At 42.8% G+C, this 24,879-nt stretch overlaps 1 protein-coding gene across 1 annotated transcript in view; it reads left to right on the top strand.

The window, feature by feature from the left end:
- The first annotated feature begins 570 nt into the window (after positions 1–570).
- The window catches only part of slc30a2 (solute carrier family 30 member 2), an 84,609-nt gene continuing 60,300 nt past the window's right edge, over positions 571–24,879 (top strand). The window contains exon 1 of the mRNA XM_068017863.1: positions 571–650. Coding sequence (XP_067873964.1) covers positions 571–650 — 80 coding nt within the window. The remainder of the gene's footprint in view (positions 651–24,879) is intronic.

The raw sequence follows: 24,879 nt of genomic DNA, 5'->3' as shown, positions 1-24,879 counted from the left end.
TATGTCATTTGTCACTTAGTAACGCAAGCGACATTTAATAAGTTTACAGTTGAGCTGCAGAAATGCTATGAAAGTGAACATTCTAGTGCACAAATACTATCGAGCTGGGAATATTACGGGACTCAATTTGCCAGTACGTATACAGAAGGCGGTAGATCGCATGTACTGTTGTTGCCAGTCTTCGGGGAAAAGAAACTATACAGCTCAGCAGTCTTTTAGTCTGAAAGATGTGACAGTAGTGTCGGCACACGTCGCACAGTGTGCAGTTGAAGAGCTCCTTTCAGTCAAAGCATTGCCCTTTGCACACGACTCGCTCTCCTATTAACAGATAGCACAGGGGGAAAGAACCCCTCAGTCAAAGGAGCTTCAGCCAACAATACAAACTTTACGGAGTCGGAACCACAACAGAGGAAACGTTGTATTTCACAGCTTTTCTCAGTGAAATACTTTATGATTTGAGATGACTTTCAAACATAGAAAATCTTCATTGAATTGATTTAACTCGGTCACAAGGATATCCGGTTAGTGCTTTTTTAAGTTCCACTGCGCTGCATTGTTGCAGTTGGACATATGGATCAGTTTGTGGATTCAGAAAAAGCTAATCTGATAACTGAAAATAAGACGAGGATGTACACTCTACGCTTGAAAAGGTAAGAAAAAGCCATTCCAGGCTCTCATTGTTGCAGTGCAGTTATTGCTTGAAGTGCTTGCAGTGAGAAAGGTTACGATGTATCAATACATTAATATACAGTTAATACTAAATGAATCAATTGAAAGAAAATTGCTCTCTCTAGGCTATTTAACTACAATAACCGGGTGTAAGGACTTGCAATATATTTTGCATGTTATCAGCTATTGCACTTTGCATTTTAAACAAACTAACAGTACGCTGAGGTGATGCAATTCCGGTTGGCTGTTAGTAAATATTTGGTTAGATCGTTATTTAGTAAATTGGGTAAATATTTAGCAAATATGGGATCCTATACAAGTGATGTGATAGAATAATTATACATTCTTAGGTTTAGAGTAAGACGATGAGGCTGGACTTTTAATCGGTTCACTGAAGCACTGCAGTCCTGAAGGTTTGCAGGAGGTACATCTAAATTTTGGTTGCATCGCTTCACCCACGTTTGATTTTGCTGGATTAAATCTAGTTTAAAAGGAAATATGCTGGGAATATTTTGGAACCAGCTGATGGATCTTCCTGGTACGGTTATCACACCCTGCAGTCTACAGTAGTGCGCAAGCGGGAGAACGTGGCCAATTCCTGCTGCTGCGTTTTAAATGATTGTGGGCAATATGCACATCATTTTGTATTATTTTGTATCTTTGATAAAATTAATATACACGAAATACTTGGTCATTTGTTTTAATTTAGCTTGTGCACACACTTGACAAGTACTATTTATGGTTTCATGTTCAAAGGTCTCCCGAAGCAAATGTAGAATTCGGCTCTTCTTCCCCAGCTGGGTTTCAATGTTTGTATTGTAATTGAACTAAAATCTACGCTCAGAACAGATCCCTGCAAGAGCAGTTTGTGGGAAGCAAGTCATTTTCACGCCTGGTTTCATTTCAGACAATCTCTGATTAATAGCATGGGGAACTGATCATTCACAAGATAACGCAAAAGGCAATATGAATGATCGATGCTATTTTATAAGAAGGACTTTAGAAATTCGTTACACGTTCACCATCCTTGAGCTTATTTATTTAAATCGCCTACCCATTGTTTCCGTATACTAAGCCCATCTGTTAATGTGGCTTATTTGATAACTTTTGACTGATATATTTACTTTTGAAAGGTAAAAACTTCACAAATACCTCAACACTTTCAAGATATTTGGCACTTAGAATCCATTCAAAACAAGTTAAATGGAGCGTTGAAAATGTTGACCACAATTTCAGCATTCAATAAAATAACAGGATTTACACAACACGATGATGAAGCAAAGATAATTAATATGAATTAAATCATAGGACAGCATCTCAACAATAAAAAGTTGGCCTTTATTTCCCTCTGCGTGCGAAGTTAAAGAAGCAATGTCTTATTACTGCATTATCATATAATAGCAGTTTTGAAGAAAGATTTTTCTTAAATTTAACACACAAGAAAGTATTCCCTATTCTCTCTACATATCACAGTGATATGTTCTAAGAATTATTCATGAATATGGACAATTTCTACATGGGGAGCGATTAGTTATAGCCTATGGTTTCCAAATATGTAGTAAAGACGCCATGATATTTGCCAAGTTGTATTCGTTCAAGGCTTACCACGGGACTGATGAACGGCCAGTGTACTTCATCCAGTGTACTAAGTTTAAAATATTGACTAATATAAAAATGTTTGTTCAGCTCAACACTGGGCTCAAAAGGTGTCCTATGACATACAATAACACTCCACGAATGCTACAACACAGGTCAGTGAGGTCCTAGCATTTGGGAGAGCAATCATTGATTAATTTAGTTAAATTACCCCCAAATACTCCTGTGAATTGTTACTAACATGCTGGAGCCGTAGAGATACTTTCTCGGTCTTAAATAACAGAGTGTGCCCTCGACTGTAATTCAGATTATATGAGGTATAGCTTGATCCTCACCTGTATCTCAGGCCACTGATGAAATTCAAGGACATTATTGGAGTCGGGCAGAAGAGCGCCTGCCGCAAGTCACCTCTCGGTGTTTCATGATGGTCTAATCAGTCTGGGACAGTTTCATCAATTCAATCAGATTTGTCTAATTGGCGTGCTTCTGAAGTGGAAATACACACGTTTAATATAGACTTACAACCAAGTCGGAAAATGACACTGTTCTTCAACCGTGAAATCGATCTAAGATGTTTCGTAAAACCAGCCGTATCAGGGCTGGGGCAAATCAAGGGCTAATTTATCTACATCTGGCATTATGCTCTTGTGAAGTCAGTGAATCTCATCCTTGTATTGTAAATAAATACAGTGCCATTAAATTAAGAAACCGCATTGATAGATGTTGAACATATGAAAAACCTTGCAGAATTGGAAGCATTGCACGAAGTTTAAATTCCCATCTAGGAAATGATCAAAGGATATTTGAAGAATAAAACAATTTTATTACTACATCTCCGAACCCGTACAGATAAATAATTGGTCTGCTATCTATTGTGTGAGCATTAGACGTTTTTTCTTTTATAACGGGTCGGCTATCTCGTTCCCCTCCCCCCATTCGCAAACAGAAACACTTATAGATCTCAAATCATCTCCGATTTCAACCCTCTGAAGGCAAATTGCCGAAAGCTTAATTTGGAGGGATAGAAGATCAAATAGAAGGCGTTTTAAGGATGAACCGATCTGTCGAGAAAGGAAAAATTCTAATATCATGTTTAAATTTACTAGTTACATGCAGATGACAATTTTACTTGCCTTCTGCAAGTCGTTTTGCAAAAAGAAGTATTGCCGTTGGTATGTTATAAAGTCTGCTTATCCGCTAGATTCCAGAATTACAATGTGGCATTCTTCGTTAATTTAAAGAACCTTGAAAATTATCAACGTTTTCTAAGTAGGATTTTCCGCTGGGAAGCAAAAGCACATTTGGTAGTGAAAAGTATTAATTAAGAAATCTTCACCACAAGGAAGATATTAACAGGTCAACGCATAAACTGTTGGAAAGCAAGACGAGACAAAAAGGGATACAATACAACCGGGAAATGTTGCTCTCTATTGTTTACAAACTATATTTTCCAGAAAATGATATTCCAGAGGATATTGAAAATTCAGCAGGGGTATTTCTTATTAAGAGTCCAATAGCAACCCCATGATTTTAAATTCTCTGCCACAAAATTATTTCTATCTGCTTTGCTTCTAAAAAGGAAGTATTTTATAAAACTGAAATGCTGTACCTTATAAAGAGAATTGAATCCAACCAAAATACTAATGTATTTATGAATTGCAAAGGTCGGGTTACTGACTGACTGATTTGCAATTTGGAGGTAGGCTGCAGAAATCAGAATAATAGTAATAAATCTTGGGAGCTATAGATTTGGTCACATTGTGTATTCAAATGCGAAAGGTCTGCATTTGGAATGTCCACACATGTAATGTGAGATTGCAGCTCTGTATAACATCTGCCCTTTGAGTGTTGACATTAAATCTACATTTAATATCTTTGACTGTAAAATAACTATAAACTATTTATTTACAAAATGTAAAATTATCAGTTAATTTACAAATTCTTTATTCACTTTGCACGTAAACTGAAGGTGGTGTTCTGTGAGATAAGATTACATTAATACAGAAACATTTCAAGTGATATCAATTTATCCTTCTACGAGCAATTTCAGTCCCATGCGTAATAGTTGTCTACTATCCCATGCCCTTTCTGTGCTGATATTATAGAACATGCATTCATGAAGAATAGGAACTGTAATTTCCCACAGCAATCTGGACAACAGAATCAAAAAATTGCATGGCACCTCATTCATCCAATGGAACCCAATAGTCTAGGATGGGCTTTCACCAACTGGAACTCTTCAAAATACACATAGGACACCTTGTGTGATTCACAATGCGAAGGATTATAAACACAGGAACAAGATAGATTAGAATTTAGCATTTATGCCATGATAACAAGAAGTTGCCACAATCGTTTCAGCTTTGGTATGGCTCTTTGTCTACTGATATGGCAAGTTTTTCTTATAGTTCTGCTTAGTTTTGCTTAGTTTTCTTTCAGAAATTTTTGCTTTCTTTGGCTGCTAACTAATATTTTATATGCTCATATTAAAATTACTTTACTTAATTATATGGTATGCTGATGTACAAATTAGGTGGATCAGGGAAGACATAAAAATTATGCTTTTCAGAGATCAAACTTTGAATATTGGTACAAGAGTTTAGTCACAATCTGATAATAGCAAAAATGGGATTTTGCACACCTTGTGCAAAACTGCATGGCAAACTTTTCTTGAAGTTTGAGGTGATAGCTAAGGAAGAAAACAGATGCTGAGTCACCCAGATAGCAGTCATCCTTTTCTATCAGGTGGTTTCCCAATAGGTTCAGCAGCCATGGATGCAAAGGATAGTCCTGGTCACTGAACAACATTCCATCCAGTGTTTCTTCTCCTTCAAATAAGATTGGCAGAGTTGACCTCCATGAGAGCATCACATCTGGTTTCTTGGAAATGTCATTGGTAGGTATAATGATGTTTTTGTGGTCAGGTACCACCTGAACAGTAATTGACTGGAAAACCTTTCTGTTCATGTAGGCCAAAGGATTGATGTGAGGAATCCTGATACACACAAGGGTACCACCTGCACTGCACTGTCCTGCCTTCCACTTGAAGGAACGCCACATCCCAGTGAATTCTCTGCCCAGCTCCTTTCCACAAGAAAAATGATGAAAGCGTTGCCCCATTCAAACACAGCATTTGTTAACTGTTTGGTACAGGGTTGCACTGCAGACTGCCGGATGTGCAGATGTTCCTCTTGTAGTGGATTAGGAAGGTAACATGAAAGTTTCGTGCTGTTGTCATGCTCGGCCCCCACCCGCCAAGAATGAGACACATCAATTTTGTCATGAACATTGGTTTTTAACTGCTGTTGGCATGAGGAAATGACTTGTTAAACAGATCAGCCATGGCTGGAAAAAGAACATTTACATACTGTCAGGCAAACCTGCCAAGACTGAGGCACACATTATTTTGCCACATGAAGAAAAACTTAAAATTGCAAGCCCTGACTGGAAGGACATTTGCATAGTACCAGACAATGTTGAAACAATGGGGCCCCAGTAGTTGCTTCCCCAATACACAGAAGTGGTCAGACCAGTTTTAGTCACATGACTAACTGGCTATTGCAGAGTTTGGAACTGAGAGTTTTAAATTGGAGAAAGCAGTAGTTGAGATCAGAAAGCTCCTAGCTTCTAGTTTGAGAAGACCTCTCCTCTCCTGCCTGCTCATCTCTCAGGGAACTGAAACCATTGAAGACACGTAAACTCAGACAGAGAAAAATCTCCTACATGAACAAGGTTTACGAAGAATACTGGGCCCCAACGAAACACAAGACCATATCTTCAATCAAGGGCGACAGCGAGCTCAAGAAACAGTAACAAGATATTGCCTCAAACTGTTCTACTTATTTTTTCTTCTCTTTTCTGTTCCTATCTGCATGTGTATATTTGTACATGTTAGCGTGGGCACGTCATATATCAGCAGGCATGAACCATATTAGAGTTTAAGTTTTAATAAAATGTCATCTTTCTTCTTTAAACCAAAGAAAGCCCGTTTGTGCTCATTTCTTTGCCTTATAGTTGGAAAGTTGTGAACAAGGATTCACAAAGGGGGAGCTCAAAACACAATGTGTTTAAAATTAAACCCTGTTACAATAAGATCAGGTGAAGATAGTAACAGACCCCTAGACACCTTTCTCACCTGGTCGTAACAAAAATTGGTTGCTAGTGTCCGGATTGTTACCCGGATTGAAGTGGGAAGCTAAATTGTTCCCAATGAAAGAGAGCAAATCAATACAGGTTTTCTTGTGTTTCTGTGTGATTGAATACTAACATGTCTGCAACTGAAGCTAGCAGCTCTCCAAGCAATTCAACGGCATTACCATCGCTGAATCCCCCACTATCAACATCCTAGGAACTACCATTGACCAGAAACTGAACTGGAATAGCCATATAAATATCATGGCTACAAGAGTAGGTCAGAGGCTAGGAATCCTGAGGCGAGTAACTCACCACCTGACTCCCCAAAGCCTGTCCACCATCTACAAGGCACAAGTCAGGAGTGTGATGGAATACTCTCCACTTGCCTGGATGGGTGCAGCTCCAACAACACTCAAGAAGCTGGACACCATCCAGGACAAAGCAGCCCGCTTGATTGGCACCCCATCTACAAACATTCACTTCCTCCACCACCGACGCACAGTGCCACAGTGTGTACCATCTACAAGCTGAACTGCAGCAACGCACCAAGGCTCCTTAGACAGCACCTTCCAAACCTGCGACCTCTACCAACTAGAAGGACAAGGGCAGCACATACATGGGAACAACAACACCTGCAAGTTCCCCTCCAAGTCACACACCATCCTGACTTGGAACTATATCGCCGTTCCTTCACTGTCGCTGGGTCAAAATCCTGGAACTCCCTTCCTAACAGCACTCTAGGTGTACCTACCCCACAGGGACTGCAGCGGTTCAAGAAGGCAGCTCACCACCACCTTCTCAAGGGCAATGAGGGATGGACAATAAATGCTGGCCTGGCGAGCGACGCCCACATCCCATGAATGAATTAAAAAAAAGCCAGGGTGAAGTAACTTGGGATAAGTTAAAAGCCCTGTCGATGGAGGAGTTGAGAAAAATGGCTGAGCAGTGTGGGATCATTGTAGGTGACAAGGCTAGGAAGTCTAAACTCGTAAGACTAGTGGCCAACCATTTTTCCCTTGAATTTAACAAAGCAGAAACAGTGTTAAAAGCAGACCCAGACAGGGTACTGCTAGCAAAGTTACAATTGGAACAAAGGAATCTTGAATTAGAGGAAAAAGAGAGAGAGACAGGAGAGGGAGGAAGAAAGAGCCTTCCAAAAGACATATTAAGAAAATAAAAGGCAGGAGAAGGAACGAGAGAGAGGAGAGAGAGAGAAAGAATATTCCAGAAAGAATGCGAACAGAGTTGAGGCGGCTTGAGTTAGCTAGGGGGCGACAGAGTAACGCTAGTTAAAGCATGGTCAATATGGAGCATCAAATTTCGGGACTGGGTACAAGATTGCTAAAACTCGCCCAACTAATTCCAAAATTCAATGAGGAAGATGTGGAAGCGTTTTTCGTGTTGTTCAAGAAACTGGCAAGGCAGCTACAATGGCCAGCTGAGATCTGGTCTCTTTTACTGCAAAGCAAACTAGCCGAAAAAGTCCATGGGGTTTATTCCTTGTTGCCGGATGAGAGTTCATCAATTATGAACTGACGAAAAATGCTATCCTCGGGGCATATGAATTAGTACCCGAAGCCTACCGCCAATAAAAAATAAAAAGTTTAGAACCCTCAAAAAGCAAGCTAATCAAACCTATCTGGAGTTTGAAAGAAGCAATCTTTTGACCAGTGGCTGAGGGCTTTAAAAATACAACTCAGCTATGAGACTCTCAGAAGAGTAATCCTGTTAGAGGAATTTAAAAACTCTCTCCCATTCTCAATAAAATGTGAAGGAACAACAGGTTCAGGGAGCCCGGAAGCATCCATTCTGGCCGATGAGTTTGCTTTAATTTATAAGTCGGTTTCCCAGGGGAGAACCTTTCCTAATGACCCCCACAAATCCAAATAGGACAAAGGGTGGGAAGGTGATCTCTGCCCAGGCAGTCCTGGAAGAGAAAGGAAAGCAGGAGACACAGGGGGCCCTCCTCCAGCCAAAAAGGAAGGTGCTGTGAGCAAGAGTGAGACCTGGAGACCTGTGTGATTCCATTGTAATAAGGCAGGGCATTTAAAAGCTGACTGCTGGAAACTAAAGGGGAAACCTGTAGGGTTAATCAGGGTACACCCACTCAGTGCAGATGGGACCCTGATGGAAAACACAGAACAAGCTGTGGCTTTAACTGCAGTAAGAGTGCAGCCCAGGAAGCTTACTACGGCCAGTGCAGTAAAAGATAATAGGATTCCTGAAGGTTATCAGGGTTTTCTATTTGAAGGGAAAGTAACCCCATATCCCTCAAGTGGGGCAAGCCAGACCATAGTGATTCTCAGGGACACAGGGGCGACTAGATCCCTTTTACTAGGAAAAGGCCTGACCTTTCCCCCAGAGAGTGCAGTGAGCACCAAAATGGTGGTGAATGGTATTGGAGGGCAGCGTATGCCTGTATCTGTACCTGGAGTGCGACCTAGTTTCGGGCTGGTGACCGTAATTTGTGCCTAGTTTGCCTGTGGATGGAGTTGACCTGCTCCAAGGTAACGATCTGGTGGGGGTGAAGGTGGTAGCTCCCCCAGTAGTGAAAGAAAGACTGCAGGAGGTCAGAGAGACAGGGCGGTGGCAGGAGACTGTCTCCTGCAGTTTCCCTGAATGTGTAGTGGGTCAGGCCATGATCAAACCAGCTCCCCCAGAGGAGACTGCATTGGCACTGCAGGCAAATGACCATGAGGTCTGCCTGTCCGAGACTTTCTTTGGAAAGTTAGAAGACCCAGGGAATGAATTAAATGGATTTTCCCTAGCTGAGGCTCAGCGAGCTGTCCCAGTATTGCAAGAGTTAGCACGGGCTGCCCAGTCTGAAAGTGAAGCTATTTAAAGCGCTACTCTTTAAAGAATGAGGTACTGATGAGGAAATGGAGTTCTCCTCACAGACCTGAGGGCAATGAGTGGATAGTGGTTCACCAGTTAGTGGTGCCACAGAGGACCCGGGGAGAAATATTAAGAAGGGCCCATGAGACTACAATGGCTGTACATGCCAGTATACGAAAGACCAAAACCTGCATAAGGCAGCGGTTTGACTGGCCAAAACACCGCAAAGATGTGGTGGAGTATGTCAGGAGTTGCCACATGTGCCAGGTTGAGGGGAAACCCCAACCTACAGGGAAACCTGCACCCCTAAGTCCTGTACCGGCGTTAGGAGGACAGTCCAACAGAGGGCTGGTGAACTGTAAGGGACCCCCGCCGAGAACAAAAGGGGACAGGCAGGCACATGGCTGGTAAAAGTTTAGAAAGAGAAGGGGAAAAGGTGACCAGGAGGGCAGGTTAAAGGAAGTCCAGGAAAAATCCCAGATGAAAACCCCTACTGCCTGGTCAACCAAACCAGAAAAATGTGAAAAGGTAGACCTCACATCCTCCTATGTAAATGCAGACTCTATAAGCACCCCACCAGAGTAAAGCCTGGCTCGGGAATCAAATTAAAACCAAACCTGGGCCCAACTCGACAAAGGCCAACCCGATCCCGACCTGGACCCGAGTCCTTTAATTTTTTTTAATGCCCGACCTGACCCGACCCGAAAATAACAAACATATTTTTGAAACGGAGAAAGATCATAGACTAAAACAAAAGCAATACGAAACAAAACAGTACAGTTCAGCTCGACCCAACCCGAGCCCGAATACAGACCCGCCCCAACAAACGTAGCCGGGTTTAGTCGGGCTCGGGTCGGGTAGCCAGGCTTTACACCAGAGTTGCTAACAGCATTTACAGGAACCTGCAGAGACAAAGAGAGACCTTTGGGGGGGGGGGGGGGGCAGAGAAATCATGAGGGTGATGCCTCACCTAGTCATAGAGTCATAGAGTTATCCGGCACGGAAACAGGCCCTTCAGCCCACCATGTCTGTACCAGCCATCAAGCCTATCTATTCTGATCCCATTTTCCAGCACTTGGCCTGTAGCCTTGTATGCTATGGCATTTCAAGTGCTCACCTAAATACTTCTTAAATGTCGTGAAGGTTCCTGCCTCTACCACCCCTTCAGGCAGTGTGTTCCAGATTCCAACCACCCTCTGGGTGAAAAATGTTTTCCTCAAATCCCCTCTAAGCCTCCAGCCCCTTACCTTAAATCTATGCTCCCTGGTTATTGACACCTCCGCTAAGGGAAAAAGTTTCTTCCTATCTACCCTACCTATGCCCCTCATAATTTTGTATACAACGATCATGTCCCCCCTCAGCCTTCTCTGCTCTAAGGAAAACAATCCTAGCCTATCCAATCTCTCTTCATAGCTGAAATGCTCCAGCCCAGGCAACATCTTGGTGAATCTCCTCTACACTCTCTCCAGTGCTATCACATCCTTCCTATAGTGTGGTGACCAGAACTGTACACAGTACTCCAGCTGTGGCCTAACTAGCATTTTATAAAGCTCCAGCATAACCTCCCTGCTCTTATACTCTATGCCTTGGCTAACAAAGGCAAGTATCCCATATGCCTTCCTAACCACCTTATCTTCCTGTGCTTCTGCCTTCAGTGATCTATGGACAAGTACACCAAGGGCCCTCTGACCCTCTGTACTTCCTAGGGTCCTACCATCCATTGTATATTCCCTTGAATTGTTAGTCCTCCCAAAATGCATCACCTCACACTTCTCAGCATTAAACTCCATTTGCCACTGCTCTGCCCATCTTACCAGTCCATCTATATTGTCCTGTAATCTAAGGCTTTCCTCCTCACTATTTACGCTGCCACCAATTTTCATGTCAGCTGCAAACTTGCTGATCATACCTCATATATTCATGTCTAAATCATTAATGTACACTACAAATAGCAAGGTTCCCAGTAACGATCCCTGTGGCATACCACTGGTCACAGGTTTACAATCGCAAAAACAACCCTCGACCATCACCTTCTGCCTCCTGCCACTAAGCCAATTTTGGATCCAATTTGCCAAACTGCCCTGGATCCCATGGGCTCTTACCTGCTTGACCAATCTCCCATGCGGGACCTTATAAAAAGCCTTACTGAAGTCCATGTAGACGACATCAACTGCTTTATCCTCATCTAAACATCTAGTCACCTCCTCAGAAAATTCAGTCAAATTTGTTAGACATGATCTCCCCCTGACAAAGCCATGCTGACTATCCTTGATTAATCCCTGCCTCTCCAAGTGGAGATTAATCCTGTCCCTCAGAATTTTCCCAATAGTTTCCCTACCACTGATGTTAGACTTACTGGCCTGTAATTACCTGGTTTATCCCTACTACCCTTTTTAAATAATGGTACCACATTCGCTGTCCTCCCGTCCCCTGGCACTTCTCCTGTGGCCAGAGAGGATTTGAAAATTTGTGTCAGAGCCCCTGCGATCTCCTCCCTTGCCTCACATAGCAGCCAGGAATACATCTCATCTGGGCCTGGGGATTTATCCACTTTTAAACCTGCTAAAACCACTCATACCTCCTCCCTTTCAATGCTAATTTGTTGAAGTATATCACAATCCCCCTCCCTGATCTCTACACCTACATTGTCCTTCTCCATAGTGAACACAGATGAAAAGTAATCATTTAAAACCTCACCTACATCCTCCAGCTCCACGCACAGATTGCCACTTTGGTCCTTCGTTGAACCAACTAGAGAACAGGCTATCCTTGACTGGATATTGTGCAATGAGAGAGGATTAATTAATAATCTTGTTGTGCAGTGTCCCTTGAGGAGGAGCAACCATAACATGATAGAATTCTTCATTGAGATGGAGAGTGAAGTAGTTGAATCCAAAAATAGGGACCTGAATCTAAATAAAGGAAACTAAGAAGGTATAAGGCGCGAGTTGGCTATGGTAGATTGGGGAACTTTATGAAAAGGGTTGATGGTGAATAGGCAATAGATAATATTTAAAGAACATGTGCATGAATTACAACAATTATTCATTCCTATCTGGCGCAAAAATAAAACCAGAAAGGTGGCTCAACCGTGGCTTACAAAAGAAATTAGGGATAGTATTAGATCCAAAGAGGAGGCATATAAAATTGCCAGAAAAAGTAGCAAGTCTGAGGACTGGGAGCAGTTTAGAATTCAGCAAAGGAGGACAAAGGGATTGATTAAGCGGGGGAAAATAGAGTATGAGAGTAAACTTGCGGAGAACATAAAAACTGACTGTATTAGCTTCTATAAATATGGGAGGAGAAGAAATTAGTGAAGACAAATGTAGGTCCCTTACAGTCAGAAACAAGGGAAATTATAATGGGGAACAAAGAAATGGCAGAACAATTAAACACATACTTTGGTTCTGTCTTCACAAAGGAGGACACAAATAACCTCCCAGAAATGTTAAGGAACCAAGGGTCTAATGAGAGGGAGGAATTGAAGGAAATCAGTGTTAGTAAAAAAAAAAATGCTAGGGAAATTAATGGGGTTAAAGGCTCACAAATCCCCAGGGCCTGATAATCTACATCCCAGAGTACTAAAGGAAGTGGCCCTGGAAATAGTGGATGCATTGGTGGTCATCTTCCAAAATTCTGTAGACTCTGGAGCAGTTCCTACAGATTGGAGTGAGGCAAATGTAACCCCACTATTTAAAAAAGGAGGGAGAGAAGAAACAGGGAATTACAGACCAGTTAGCCTTACATCAGTAGTGTGGAAAATGCTAGAGTCTATTATAAAGGATGTGATAGCAGAACACCTAGAAAGCATAAATGGGAGTGGGCAAAGTCAGCATGAGTTTATGAAAGGGAAGACATGCTTAACAAATCTACTGGAGTTTTTTGAGGATGTAACTAGTAGAATAGATAAGGGAGAACTAGTGGATGTGGTGCATTTGGATTTTCAGAAGGCTTTTGATAAGGCCCCACACAAGAGATTAGTGTGCAAAATTAAATCACATGGGATTGGGGATAATATATTGGCATGGATTGAGAATTGGTTGACAGACAGGAAACAGAGAGAAGGAATAAACGGGTCTTTTTCCGGGTGGCAGGCAGTGATTAGTGGGGTACTGCAGGGATTAGTGCTTGTGTCCCAGATATTCACAAATATATTAATGACTTGGGTGAGGGAACTAAATGTAACATTTCCAAGTTTGCAGATGACACAAAGCTGGGGGGGATATGTGAGCTGTGAGGAGGATGCAAAGAGGCTCCAATGTGATTTGGACAAGTTGGGTGTGTGGGCAAATACACGGCAGATGCAGTATAATGTGGATAAATGTGAGGCTATCCACTTTGGTTGTAAAAACAGAAAGGCAGATTATTATCTGAATGGTGATAGATTGGGAAAGGGGGAGGTGCAACGAGACCTGGGTGTCCTTGTACACCAGTCACTGAAAGAAAGCATTCAGGTGCAGCAAGCAATTCGGAAGGCAAATGGTATGTTGGCCTTCATTGCAAGAGGATTTGAGTACAAGAGCAAGGATGTCTTACTGCAGTTATACAGGGCCTTGGTGAGACCACATCTATTGCAGTTTTGGTCTCCTTATCTGAGGAAGGATGTTCTTGCCATGGAGGGAGTGCAGCAAAGATTTACTAGGCTGATTCCTGGGATGGCAGGATTGATGTATGAAGAGAGACTGGGTTGACTAGTGTTTTTAGAAGAATGAGAGGGGATCTCATAGAAACCTACAAAATTCGAACAGGACGAGACAGGCTAGATGCAGGAAGGATGTTCCCGATGGCTGGGGAGTCCAGAACCAGGGGTCACAGTCTCAGGATATGGGGTATGCCATTTAGAACGGAGATGAGGAGAAATTTCTTCACTCAGAGGTTGGTGAACCTATGGAATTCTCTACCGTAGAAGGCAGTGGAGGCCAAGTCATTAAATATATTCAAGAAGGAGATAGATATATTTCTTAATGCAAAAGGGATCAAGGGATATGGGGAGAAAGTGGGAACAGGGTACTGAATTAGACGATCAGCCATGATCTTTTTTGAATGGTGGAGCAGGCCCAAAGCGATGAATAGCCTACTGCTGCTCCTATTTTCTATGTTTAATGGTCCCTACTCTTTCACTGGTTATCCTCTTGCCCTTAATATACTTAAAAAACACCTTGGGGTTTTCCTTTATCTTGCCCGCCAATGCTTTTTCATGCCCTCTCTTACTAATTACTTTTTTAAGTACCCCCCTACACTTTCTATACTCCTCTAGGGCCTCTGCTGTTTTCAGCCCTCTGAATCTGCCATAAGCCTCCTGTTTTTTCCTTATCCATATCCCTTGACATCCAGACTTCCCTGAACTTATTGGTTCTACCCTTCACCTTTACAGGAACATGTTGGCCTTGAACTCTCACTATTTTCTTTTTGAATGACCCCCACTGATCTGTCATAGACTTTCCTACAAGTAGCTGCTCCCAGTCCACTTTGGCCAGATCCTGTTTTATCATATTGAAATCGGCCTTCCCCCAATTCAGTACCTTTATTTCTGGTCCATCTTTGTCCTTTTCCATAACTAACTTAAATTTTATAGAGTTATGGTCGCTATCCCCGAAATGTTCCCCCACTGACACTTCTACCACTTGTCCGGCTTCATTTCCTAAGATTAGGTCCAGTAACGCCCCTTCTCTTGTAGGATTTTCTACGTACTAGCTCAAAAAGCTCTCTTGGATGCACTTTCAAAATTGCGCCCCCTTTAAGCCTTTTGCACTAAGACTATCCCGGTTAATATTGGGGAAGTTGAAATCCCCTACTATTATTACCCTATTATTTTTACACTTCTCAGAGATTTGCCTAGATATGTACTCCTCTATCTCTCTCTGACTGTTTGGAGGTCTGTAGTACACTCCTGGCAAAGTGATTGCCCCCTTTTTGTTTTTAAGTTTTATCCATATGACTTCATTTGAGGAAGCTTCGAAGATATCATCCCTCCTTACTGCAGTAATTGACTCCTTGATTAACAGTGCAATGCCACCTCCTCTTTTACACCACCACCGCTCCCCGCCACCCCACCCCACCCCCATCACACCTGAAGATTCTATACCCTGGAATATTAAGCTGCCGTCCTGCCCTTCCCTCAACCATGTCTCTGTGATAACAATAATATCATATTCCCATGTGTTAATCAATGCCCTCAATTCACCTGCCTTACTTGAAAGACTCCTTGCATTAAAATAGATGCTATTCAGCCTTGCATTATTCGCTTGTGCCTTCCAGACTGACTTAGTTTCCCTTCTATATTTGGCTGTGCATCACCCCCTACTGTACCCCCACTCTGTATCCCATCCCCCTGCCAAATTAGTTTAACCCTCACCCAACAGCACTAGCAAACCTTCCTGCAAGGATGTTGGTCCTGTTCTGGTTCAGGTGCAAGCCGCCTGACTTGTACAGGCCCCACCTTTGCCAAAAACAGACCCGGTGATCCAGGAAACTAAAACCCTGCCTCCTGCACCATCTCTTCAGCCACGCATTCATCTGCTCTATCCTCCTATTCCTACACTCACTGACAAGTGGCACCAGGAGTAATCCAGAGATTACAACCTTTGAGGTCCTGCTTTTTAATCTGCTACTTAGCTCCCTAAATTCTTGTTGCAGGACCTCATCCCTCTTTCTACCTCTGTTGTTGGTACCAATGTGAACCACAATCTCTGACGGTTCACCCTCCCCCTTCAGACTGTCCCATAGCCACTCCGCAACATCTTTGACCCTAGCACCAGGGAGGCAACATACCATCCTGGAGACATGTTTGCGGCCACAGAAATGCCCATCTGTACCCCTTATAATAGAATCCCATATCACTATAGCTCTTCCACTCCTTTTCCTCCCCTCCTATGCAGCTGAGCCACCCGTGGTGCCACAGACTTGGCTCTTGCTGCATTCCCCTGAGAAGCTATCTCCCCCAACAGTATTCAAAGTGGAAAATCTGTTAGATAAGGAGATGGACTCAGGGCACTCCTGCAATACCTGCCTAGTTCTTCTACTCTGCCTGGCGGTCACCCATTTCCTTTCTGACTGAGCAGTCTTTACCTGCGGTATGACCACCTCCCTGTACGTGCTATCCACGATGATCTCAGCCTCAAGGATGCTCCACAGTGTCACAGTCAAAGTGTCATAGGAGAATGCAGTTACGTCTGCACAAATACCTGCAGGTAGGAGTGTCCCAGAGAACAAATGGGATTGGTGAATGAATGGAAATGAATGAGAGAAATGCATGGTTTTCTTTCTGTATCTTATATTTCTCTCAAACTCTATAATGAAATGCACCATTTTTCTTCAAATTGCATGTCATTCCCCTGGGTGTGGAGGTGTCAGGCAAACCCCCCGCCTGCCAAGACTGAGGCACACATTATTTCGCCACATGAACAAAAACTTAAAATTGCAAGCCCTGACTGGAAGGACATTTGCATAGTACCAGACAATGTTGAAACAATGGAGCCCCAGTAGTTGCTGCCCTAATACACAGAAGTGGTTAGACCAGTTTTAGTCACATGACTAACTGGCTGTTACAGAGTTTGGAATTGAGAGTTTTAAATTGGAGAAAGCAGTAGTTGAGATCAGAAAGCTCCTGGCTCCTGGTTTGAGAAGACCTCTCCTCTCCAGCCTGCTCATCTCTCAGGGAACTGAAACCAGTTAAGATATGTAAACCCAGGCAGTGAAAAATCTCCTACATGAACAAGGTTTATGAAGAATACTGGGCCCCAACAAAATGCAAGACCATATCTTCAATTAAGGACTACAGTGAGCTCAAGAAACAGTAACAAGATATTGCCTCAAACTGTTTTACTTATCTTTTCTTCTCTTTTCTGATACTATCTGCATGTGTATATTGCATGTGCATGCTAGCGTGGGCACATTGTATATCCGTAGGCGTGAACCATATTAGAGTTTAAGCTTTAAGTTTTGATAAAATGTCATCTTTCTTCTTTAAACCAGAGAAAGCCTGTTTGTGCTCTTTTCTTTGCCTTATAATTGGAAAGTTGTGATCAAAATTCACAAAGGGGGAGCTCAAAACACAGTGTGTTTAAAATTAAACCCTGTTACAATAAGATCAGGCGAAGATAGTAACAAACCCCTAGACACCTTTCGCACCTGATTGTAACAATACTAACAGACATCGAAGGTGAGGAAGCGTGTTCAAGGTCCTGCTAAGGAGGATACAATCCACAGGGGCCAGGACTAGTTAGACCAACTGGTCACATGACTACCTGGCTGTTCCAGGGTTTTCTTTTGAACTGGCCACAGAGAGTTTGAACTCAGAGTGTCTGTTTGCTCCTGGACTGAGAAGATCTCTCTCCTGTCTGCTCCCATCTTTTTCTCACAAGCTTCTGATTCCACTGAGGACACATGAACCACAAGAGAGAAAAGTCCCCTACAGCGAACCAGGTTTACGAAGAATACTGGGCCCCAACGAAAAGCATGATCTACCTACAATCAAGGACTCTACAGTGAGCTTGAAGAACCATAACAACAACTCTTCAGATATTGCCTCAAACCTTTCCACTTTATTTTTCTTCTGCTCTTTTCTGTCTCTATTTTCATGTGTGTAGAGTTTAAGTTCAAGTTTAATAAATTTCAACTTTTCTTCTTTAAAACTAAGAAAGCCTGTTTATGCTGGTTTCTTTGACATAATTGGAAAGTGGTGAACAAGGATTCACGAAGGGGGAGCTAAAAACATGGAGTTTACCCTGTTAAGGTAAGACAAGGTGAAGGCTGAGACAGACCCCTAGACACCTGACGGTGCTTCTGATATGACCTCCTTTTTCCTCAGCCGAGGATTCCCCCCCACTGTTGTTGACAGGGCCCTCAACCATGTCCGTCCCATTTCCCGCACCTCTACCCTCACCCCTTCCCCTCCCTCCCAGAACCGTGACAGGGTTCCCCTTGTCCTCACGTTCCACCCCATCAGTCTCCATATCCAAAGGATCATCCTCCGCCATTTCCGCCACCTCCAGCGTGATGCCACTACCAAACGCATCTTCCCTTCCCTTCCCCTGTCAGCATTCCGAAGGGATCGTTCCCTCTGCGACACCCTGGTCCACTCCTCCATTACCCCCACCACCTCGTCCCCGTCCCATGGCACCTTCCCCTACAATCGCAGGAGGTGTAATACCTGCCCATTTACCTCCTCTTTCCTCACTATCCCAGGCCCCAAACACTCCTTTCAGGTGAAGCAGCGATTTACTTGTACTTCTTTCAATGCAGTATACTGTATTCGCTGCTCGCAATGTGGTCTCCTCTACATTGGGGAGACAAAGCGCAGACTAGGTGACCGCTTTGTGGAACACCTCCGCTCAGTCCGCAAGCAGGACCCTGAGCTTCTGGTTGCTTGCCATTTCAACACTCCCCCCTGCTCTCATGCTCACATATCTGTCCTGGGATTGCTGCAATGTTCCAGTGAACATCAACGCAAGCTCGAGGAATAGCATCTCATTTACCGATTAGGCACACTACAGCCTGCCAGACTGAACATTGAGTTCAATCATTTCAGAGCATGACGGGCCCCCCATTTTACTTTTATTTTTAGTTATTTTTTCTTTTTTTCTTTTTTACATTTTTTACAACTTTTTTTTTCAAGATAATTTCATTTCATCTTAGTTTGTTCAGTTTGCTTACCCACTGTTTTTTTTCATGTTTGTACTTGCTGCTGTTCAACCTACAGTCCGTTAACACCCTATCTGTACTAATGCTTTGTCTTTCAACACACCATTAACATATTGTTTGCCTTTGTTCCATGACCTTTTGGTCAGCTATGTGGCCTTGTCCAATCTACACCTTCTCCTTTGTTATCTCTTGCCCCACCCCCACCTCACTTGCTTATAACCTTTGACATTTCTAATATTTGTCAGTTCCAAAGAAGGGTCACTGACCCGAAACGTTAACTCTGCTTCTCTTTCCACAGATGCTGTCAGATCTGCTGAGTGGTTCCAGCATTTCTTGTTTTTATTTCACCTTTCTCACCTGATTATAACACTGTGGTAATCTTCCCTTTTACAGGAAAAGCTGTCCCTGTTGCAGATTTGTCTGCAGGCTATCTTGCAGCATGGTGGTCCTTATTGTGACATGGAAGCAGTATGGACATGTATCCTCAGACATGTCAGGCATTCCTGGAGAGATCTATAAATGCGGGGACCAAGCTAGTAATAGGTGCAGACCAAATATTGCATCTGTATTTCTTGGGCTTTCATGAGCTCCTTCTGTTTAGAAACCCCAGGGGAATATTCATCCCCACCACTTCGTACAGTGCAATTTAAATACCAATAGCAAACAAGAATAATGAAGAAAACCATTTGCTAGAAAAAAACACTAAGAACTTAACTTCTGGTATACTTTTCAAAACAACAGTTGTGAGCAATAATAGATGTAAATCACAACACAAGCTACAAAAATGTTATAAGCACATAAAACTATAATTTGCCTTGAAAGTCTGCTTGAGCAGGCCAAATACCAGGACCTTTATTGGCATATTTTATACCGGTAGGTGCAAGCTGTAACAAGAGCCCAAAGTTGAATGATTTAGTGTGGGACCAGTTTTATTTTCATCATTTAGCCTTCACTATAATGCCCCCCTTTAGGCATATTATATAGCACGTGATACCACCCACCTAAGTTGTGCTGATTTGCGGATGTAACCTAAGAGAAAATTCAGGCCCTCCATTTATTTTTATGTTATTTTATTTAACAACTATGTAGTGATGGCAAATAATCTTTGTTTCAGTATTTGTTTTTGATATAATAATTATCTCCAATGTCTTCTTTCTTTTACTATGCCAGTTCTCAAGTCAACATTTCATTTACAAATTGAACATGGCCTCTCTTTACTCTAAGCTGTGATTTCTTGTACGACTTCAATATTCTACCACATGCCGTGCTCTATTATGATTTGAGTTTTGTACCCACTGGCCATAGAATAGAATCATAGAATGGTTACAGCACAGAAGGAGGCCATTGGACCAAAAACAAGAAATGCTGGAATCACTCAGCAGGTCTGGCAGCATCTGTGGAAAGAGAAGCAGAGTTAACGTTTCGGGTCAGTGACCCTGTTTCAGATTTCCAGCATCCGCAGTATTTTGCTTTTATTTTAGAGGCCATTGGACCAGTTGTGTCCATGCCATCTCTCTCTCCTAGAGCAACATATGAGTGGTGCCGTGGTTAGCACAGCAGCCTCACAGATCCAGCGACCTGCGTTCAGTTCTGGGTACTGCCTGTGCGGAGTTTGCAAGTTCTCCCTGTGTCTGTGCGGGTTTCCGCCGGGTGCTCTGGTTTCCTCCCACAACCAAAGACTTGCAGGTGGATAGGTAAATTGGCCATTATAAATTGCCCCTAATGTAGGTAGGTGGTAGAAGAATGGTGGGGATGTGGTAGAGAATATGGAGTTAATGTAGGATTAGTATAAATGGGTGGTTGTTGGTTGGCGCAGACTCGGTGGGCTGAAGGGCCTGTTTCAGTGCTGTATCTCTAAATAAATAAAAAAACTCACGTAGTTCCACTACCTGCCTTTTTCCTGTAGTCCTGCAAATTCTTTCTCTTCAGATTATTGTCCTACCTCTTTTGAAAGCCATGATTGAATCTACCTCCACAACGCTGTCAGGCAGTGCATTCCAGATCCTAACCATTCGCTGAGTAAAGACGTTTTTCCCCATGTCACCGTTGCTTCTTTTGTCAATCACCTTAAATCGGTGCCCTCTAGTTCTCGACCCTTCTCCCTACTGACTCTGTCCAGACCTTTCATGATTTTTAAAATATTCTTTCATGGGATGTGGGCATCGCTGGATAGGCCAATATTTATTGCCCATCCCTAATTGCCCTTGAGAAGGTGGTGGTGAGCTGCTTTCTTGAACCACTGCAGTCCATGTGGGGTAGGTGCACCACAGTGCTGTTTAGGAAGGGAGTTCCAGGATTTTGACCCAGTGACAGTGAACTTTATCAAATGCTCTTTTGGAGTTCATATATACCACATCAACCAGGTTACCCTCATCAACACTCTGTTAACTCATCAAAAAACAAGCAAGTTAGTTAAACATCATTTGGTGGCTTTCCTTAATTCATCCACATTTGTCCAAGTATTGTAATTTTGTCTTGGATTATCATTTCTAAAAGCTTTCCCACCACCAAGGTTAAACTGACTGGCTTGTAGATGCTGGGCTCATCCTTACACCTGTTCTTGAATGATGGTATAACATCTGCAATTCTCCAATCGTCTGGCACCAACCCTGTATTTAAGGAGGTTTGGGAGATTATGGCCAGTGCCTCTGCAGTTTCCATCCTTACTTCCCTCAGTATTATTGGATGCATCTCATTTGGTCCTGGTGACTTCTCAACTTTAAGTACCACCAGCCTATCTAATACCTCCTCTTTATCACTATTTAGCCCATCCAATGTCTCAACTACCTCCTCTTTCACTATAACTTGGGCAGCATCTTCTTCCATGGTAAAGACTGATGCTAAGTACTCAATTAGCACCTCAGCCATGCCCCCTGCCTCCATGCATAAAACCTGTTTTTAGTCCATAATACTCCTTTTACCACCCTTTTACTATTTATATGCCTATAGAAGACTTTTGGATTCTCTTTTATGTTAGCTGCCAGTCTCTTATCATACCCTCTTTTTGCTTCTCTTATTTGTTTCTTCATTTCCCCTCTGAACCTTCTATATTCAGCCTGGTTCTCATTTGTATTATCCACCTGACAACTGTCATATGCACTCTTTTTCTGCTTCATCTTATTCTCTCTCTCAAGATTTGTTTGCACTACCTTTCCCCCTCACGGGAATGTACCTCAACTGTACCCGAGCTATCTGCTCTGTTGCAATTCTGCCTGCCAATCTTTGATTCCAATTTACTTGGGCCAGATCTGTTCTCACCCCACTGAAGTTGGCCTGCTCCAATTATTTTTATCCTGGATTTCTCCTTGTCCTTTTCCATAGCCAAATTAAACCTTTTGATACTATGATCACTGTCCCCTAAATATTCCGCTACTGACAACTGATTCACTTGACCCACTTCATTTTCCAGAACCAGATCCCAGCAATGCCTTCTTGTTGGACTAGAAACATCCTGATGTGGAAAATTCTCCTGAGCACACTCTAGAAACTCTTGCCCCTCTCTGCCTTTTACACTATTACTATCTCAGTCTACAGTAGATAATTAAACTCCCCCTTTATAACTGCTGTATAATTCTTGCAATTCTCTGTAATTTCCTTGCAAATATCTTTCCCACTAGTTGGTGGCCTATAGAATACATCCAGCAGTGTAATGGTACCTCTATTAACCTTTATTGTTTCTTAGCTCTAACCAAATGGATCCTATCCTTGACCCCTGTGGGACATCCTTTCTCTCCAGCACTGTAATGTTCACCTTAATCAATACTGCTACCCCTACTCCTTCCTTCCCTTTCCTATCGTTCCTGAGCACCTTGTATCCAGGAAGATTTAGTACCCAGTTCTGCCATTTTTTGAGTCATGTCTTTGTTATCTCTACGACATCATATTTCCAAATGGCCAATTATGCCTGCAGCTCACTAACATTATTTACCACACTCCGCACATTCACATACATGCACAGCAAAACTAATTTAGACTGTATTACAATCCCCTTTACTCTGACCCCACCTAATACTTTAATATTTCCTACTCTAATGACATCTCTTTCTTCTAAATCTCTGTGCACTTTGGTTTTCCTTTCTAATATTACCTCCTGGTTCCCACATCCCTGCCAAGTTAGTCTAAACCCTCCCCAGTAGCACAAGCAAATTGCCCCTCATTGGTCCTGGCTCTGCAACACATCCGGCCTGTGCAGGTCCATTCTCCATGAGAACTGGTCCCAATGTTCCAGGAATCTAAGGTCCTCCATCCCACACCATCTCTCCAGCAACGCATTCATCTGCTCTATTCTCCTATTTCCATACTCAATAGCACGAGGCACTGAGAGTAATCTGGAGATTACTACCTCTGAAGTCCTGCTGGCTCATTTCTCCCCTAGCTCCCTGCAGGACCTCATCCCTCTTTCAACCTACGCTATTGGCACAGATATGGGGCACGACCCCCTGGCTGTTCACCATTCCCCAACCCTCCACAATGTGTTTGGAGCTTTGACAATATTTAACAAGAAGGTTGTAATTCCAAATACTTCCTAATTACCCATTCAGAATATGCAGGATGACAATTTAACACAAATAGACTTCATGGCCAGAATTTTATCGGCGAGGCGGGGGCCCCAGAAACCAGGGGCAACGCTGCCTTAGCCATTTGTTGGACTCTGACCACATTTCTCAGCCATCTGACAACTAATTAGTTGCTGTTGTGGCTCACATTGTTTTTTTGTAAAATATGCTTTAAGTACTTATAGTTGAATTATGGACACTGATTCATCTGAAATCTTGATGAGATGCTAAACTTTGTGTTTTTTAAAAGAAATCACCAGAAAGTTCCTGGACTTGGCTTGTAAACAAGTCTTACTGGAAGGCAACTTTATGTGGATAATCATCCAGTAGGGGTTGTTTTTGACTTGGGGAGACGTTTACAAAGAAGTGACAAGACAAGATTTATAGAGGTAAGGAGGCTTGCCTTCTGGAATGTTTTAGTTTCAATTTGAATTGTTACAAAATATGGTTGTTTTATGCCTGCTAAAGAAGACCCAGCTCATCTCTCTCTCTCTCTCTTGAAAAGAAACCTTGCATTTCGAGTGTGTCAGTTTCCTATTTTCAACTGCATTTGAAGAAACCCTACATATCGAATGTGTGAGAATGGAAACCTTTGTTGCCATATTTCTACCATAAGACCTATCTGAAGCCTCTGTAGCTGCATTTCTTGGAAAGCCTACCCAAACTGATCTTCAACATAACCTGGAAAGAACTGTTCTAGGAAGATCCCAGTGACAGCCATCTATACACGTTTGGGACGCCAAACCAAAACAAAGGACATCTTTCCATACCTTTTTTTTCTTCAAGTATGAGCAAGTATTCAGCCTAAGTGTTTTTTGTTTTGTTTTTTTAAACAGCGCTAAACAAAAATCCCTTTTATTTTTCCAGTTAACCGGTGTGTGTGTGTGTGTGTGTGTGTGTGTGTGTGTGTGTGTGTGTGTGTGTGTGTGTGTGTGTGTGTGTGTGTGTGTGTGTGTGTGTGTGTGTGTGTGTGTGTGGGGGGGGGGGGGGGCTAGGGTAAAAAGAAAAGGAGCTTTAATATTTCAATCTGTGTGTTTATGCTTTACTTCATCACTGTTAAGACTTGTTTTATAATAAACTGATAATTTTGTTGTTTGTTGTTTGGTTGATTTGTGGATTTTTTTGGAGGAAATATAGATTATATGAGTGACCATATCAGTAAGTGGGAAAATTTAAATATATGTTGTGACCTGTGGAGAAGTGGGACTGGAATAACCAGTGCGTTCCTCCTGCCTCGGTCGTAACACCGTTCAAGGACTGGCGCCCGCCCCCAGGAGCTGCAGGCCAGCAGTTCAGCAGTTTCAGCAGCATCGCTGAGCATCCACCTGATAGAATGGACGTCATGGAAGCAGACTGCTGTCCCAACCTGGTAAGTGGGGTCTGGGGGCACCGGGGCCAGTCAGGCAGACCCTGGTGTGGGAGGGAAGGTGGTTGGTGAGGGTGCAGG

Source organism: Heterodontus francisci, chromosome 3, assembly GCF_036365525.1.
Source record: "Heterodontus francisci isolate sHetFra1 chromosome 3, sHetFra1.hap1, whole genome shotgun sequence".
NCBI classification, from domain to species: domain Eukaryota; kingdom Metazoa; phylum Chordata; class Chondrichthyes; order Heterodontiformes; family Heterodontidae; genus Heterodontus; species Heterodontus francisci.
Note: the sequence above shows the minus strand (reverse complement) of the source record. Positions and strands in the feature narration are given on the sequence as shown.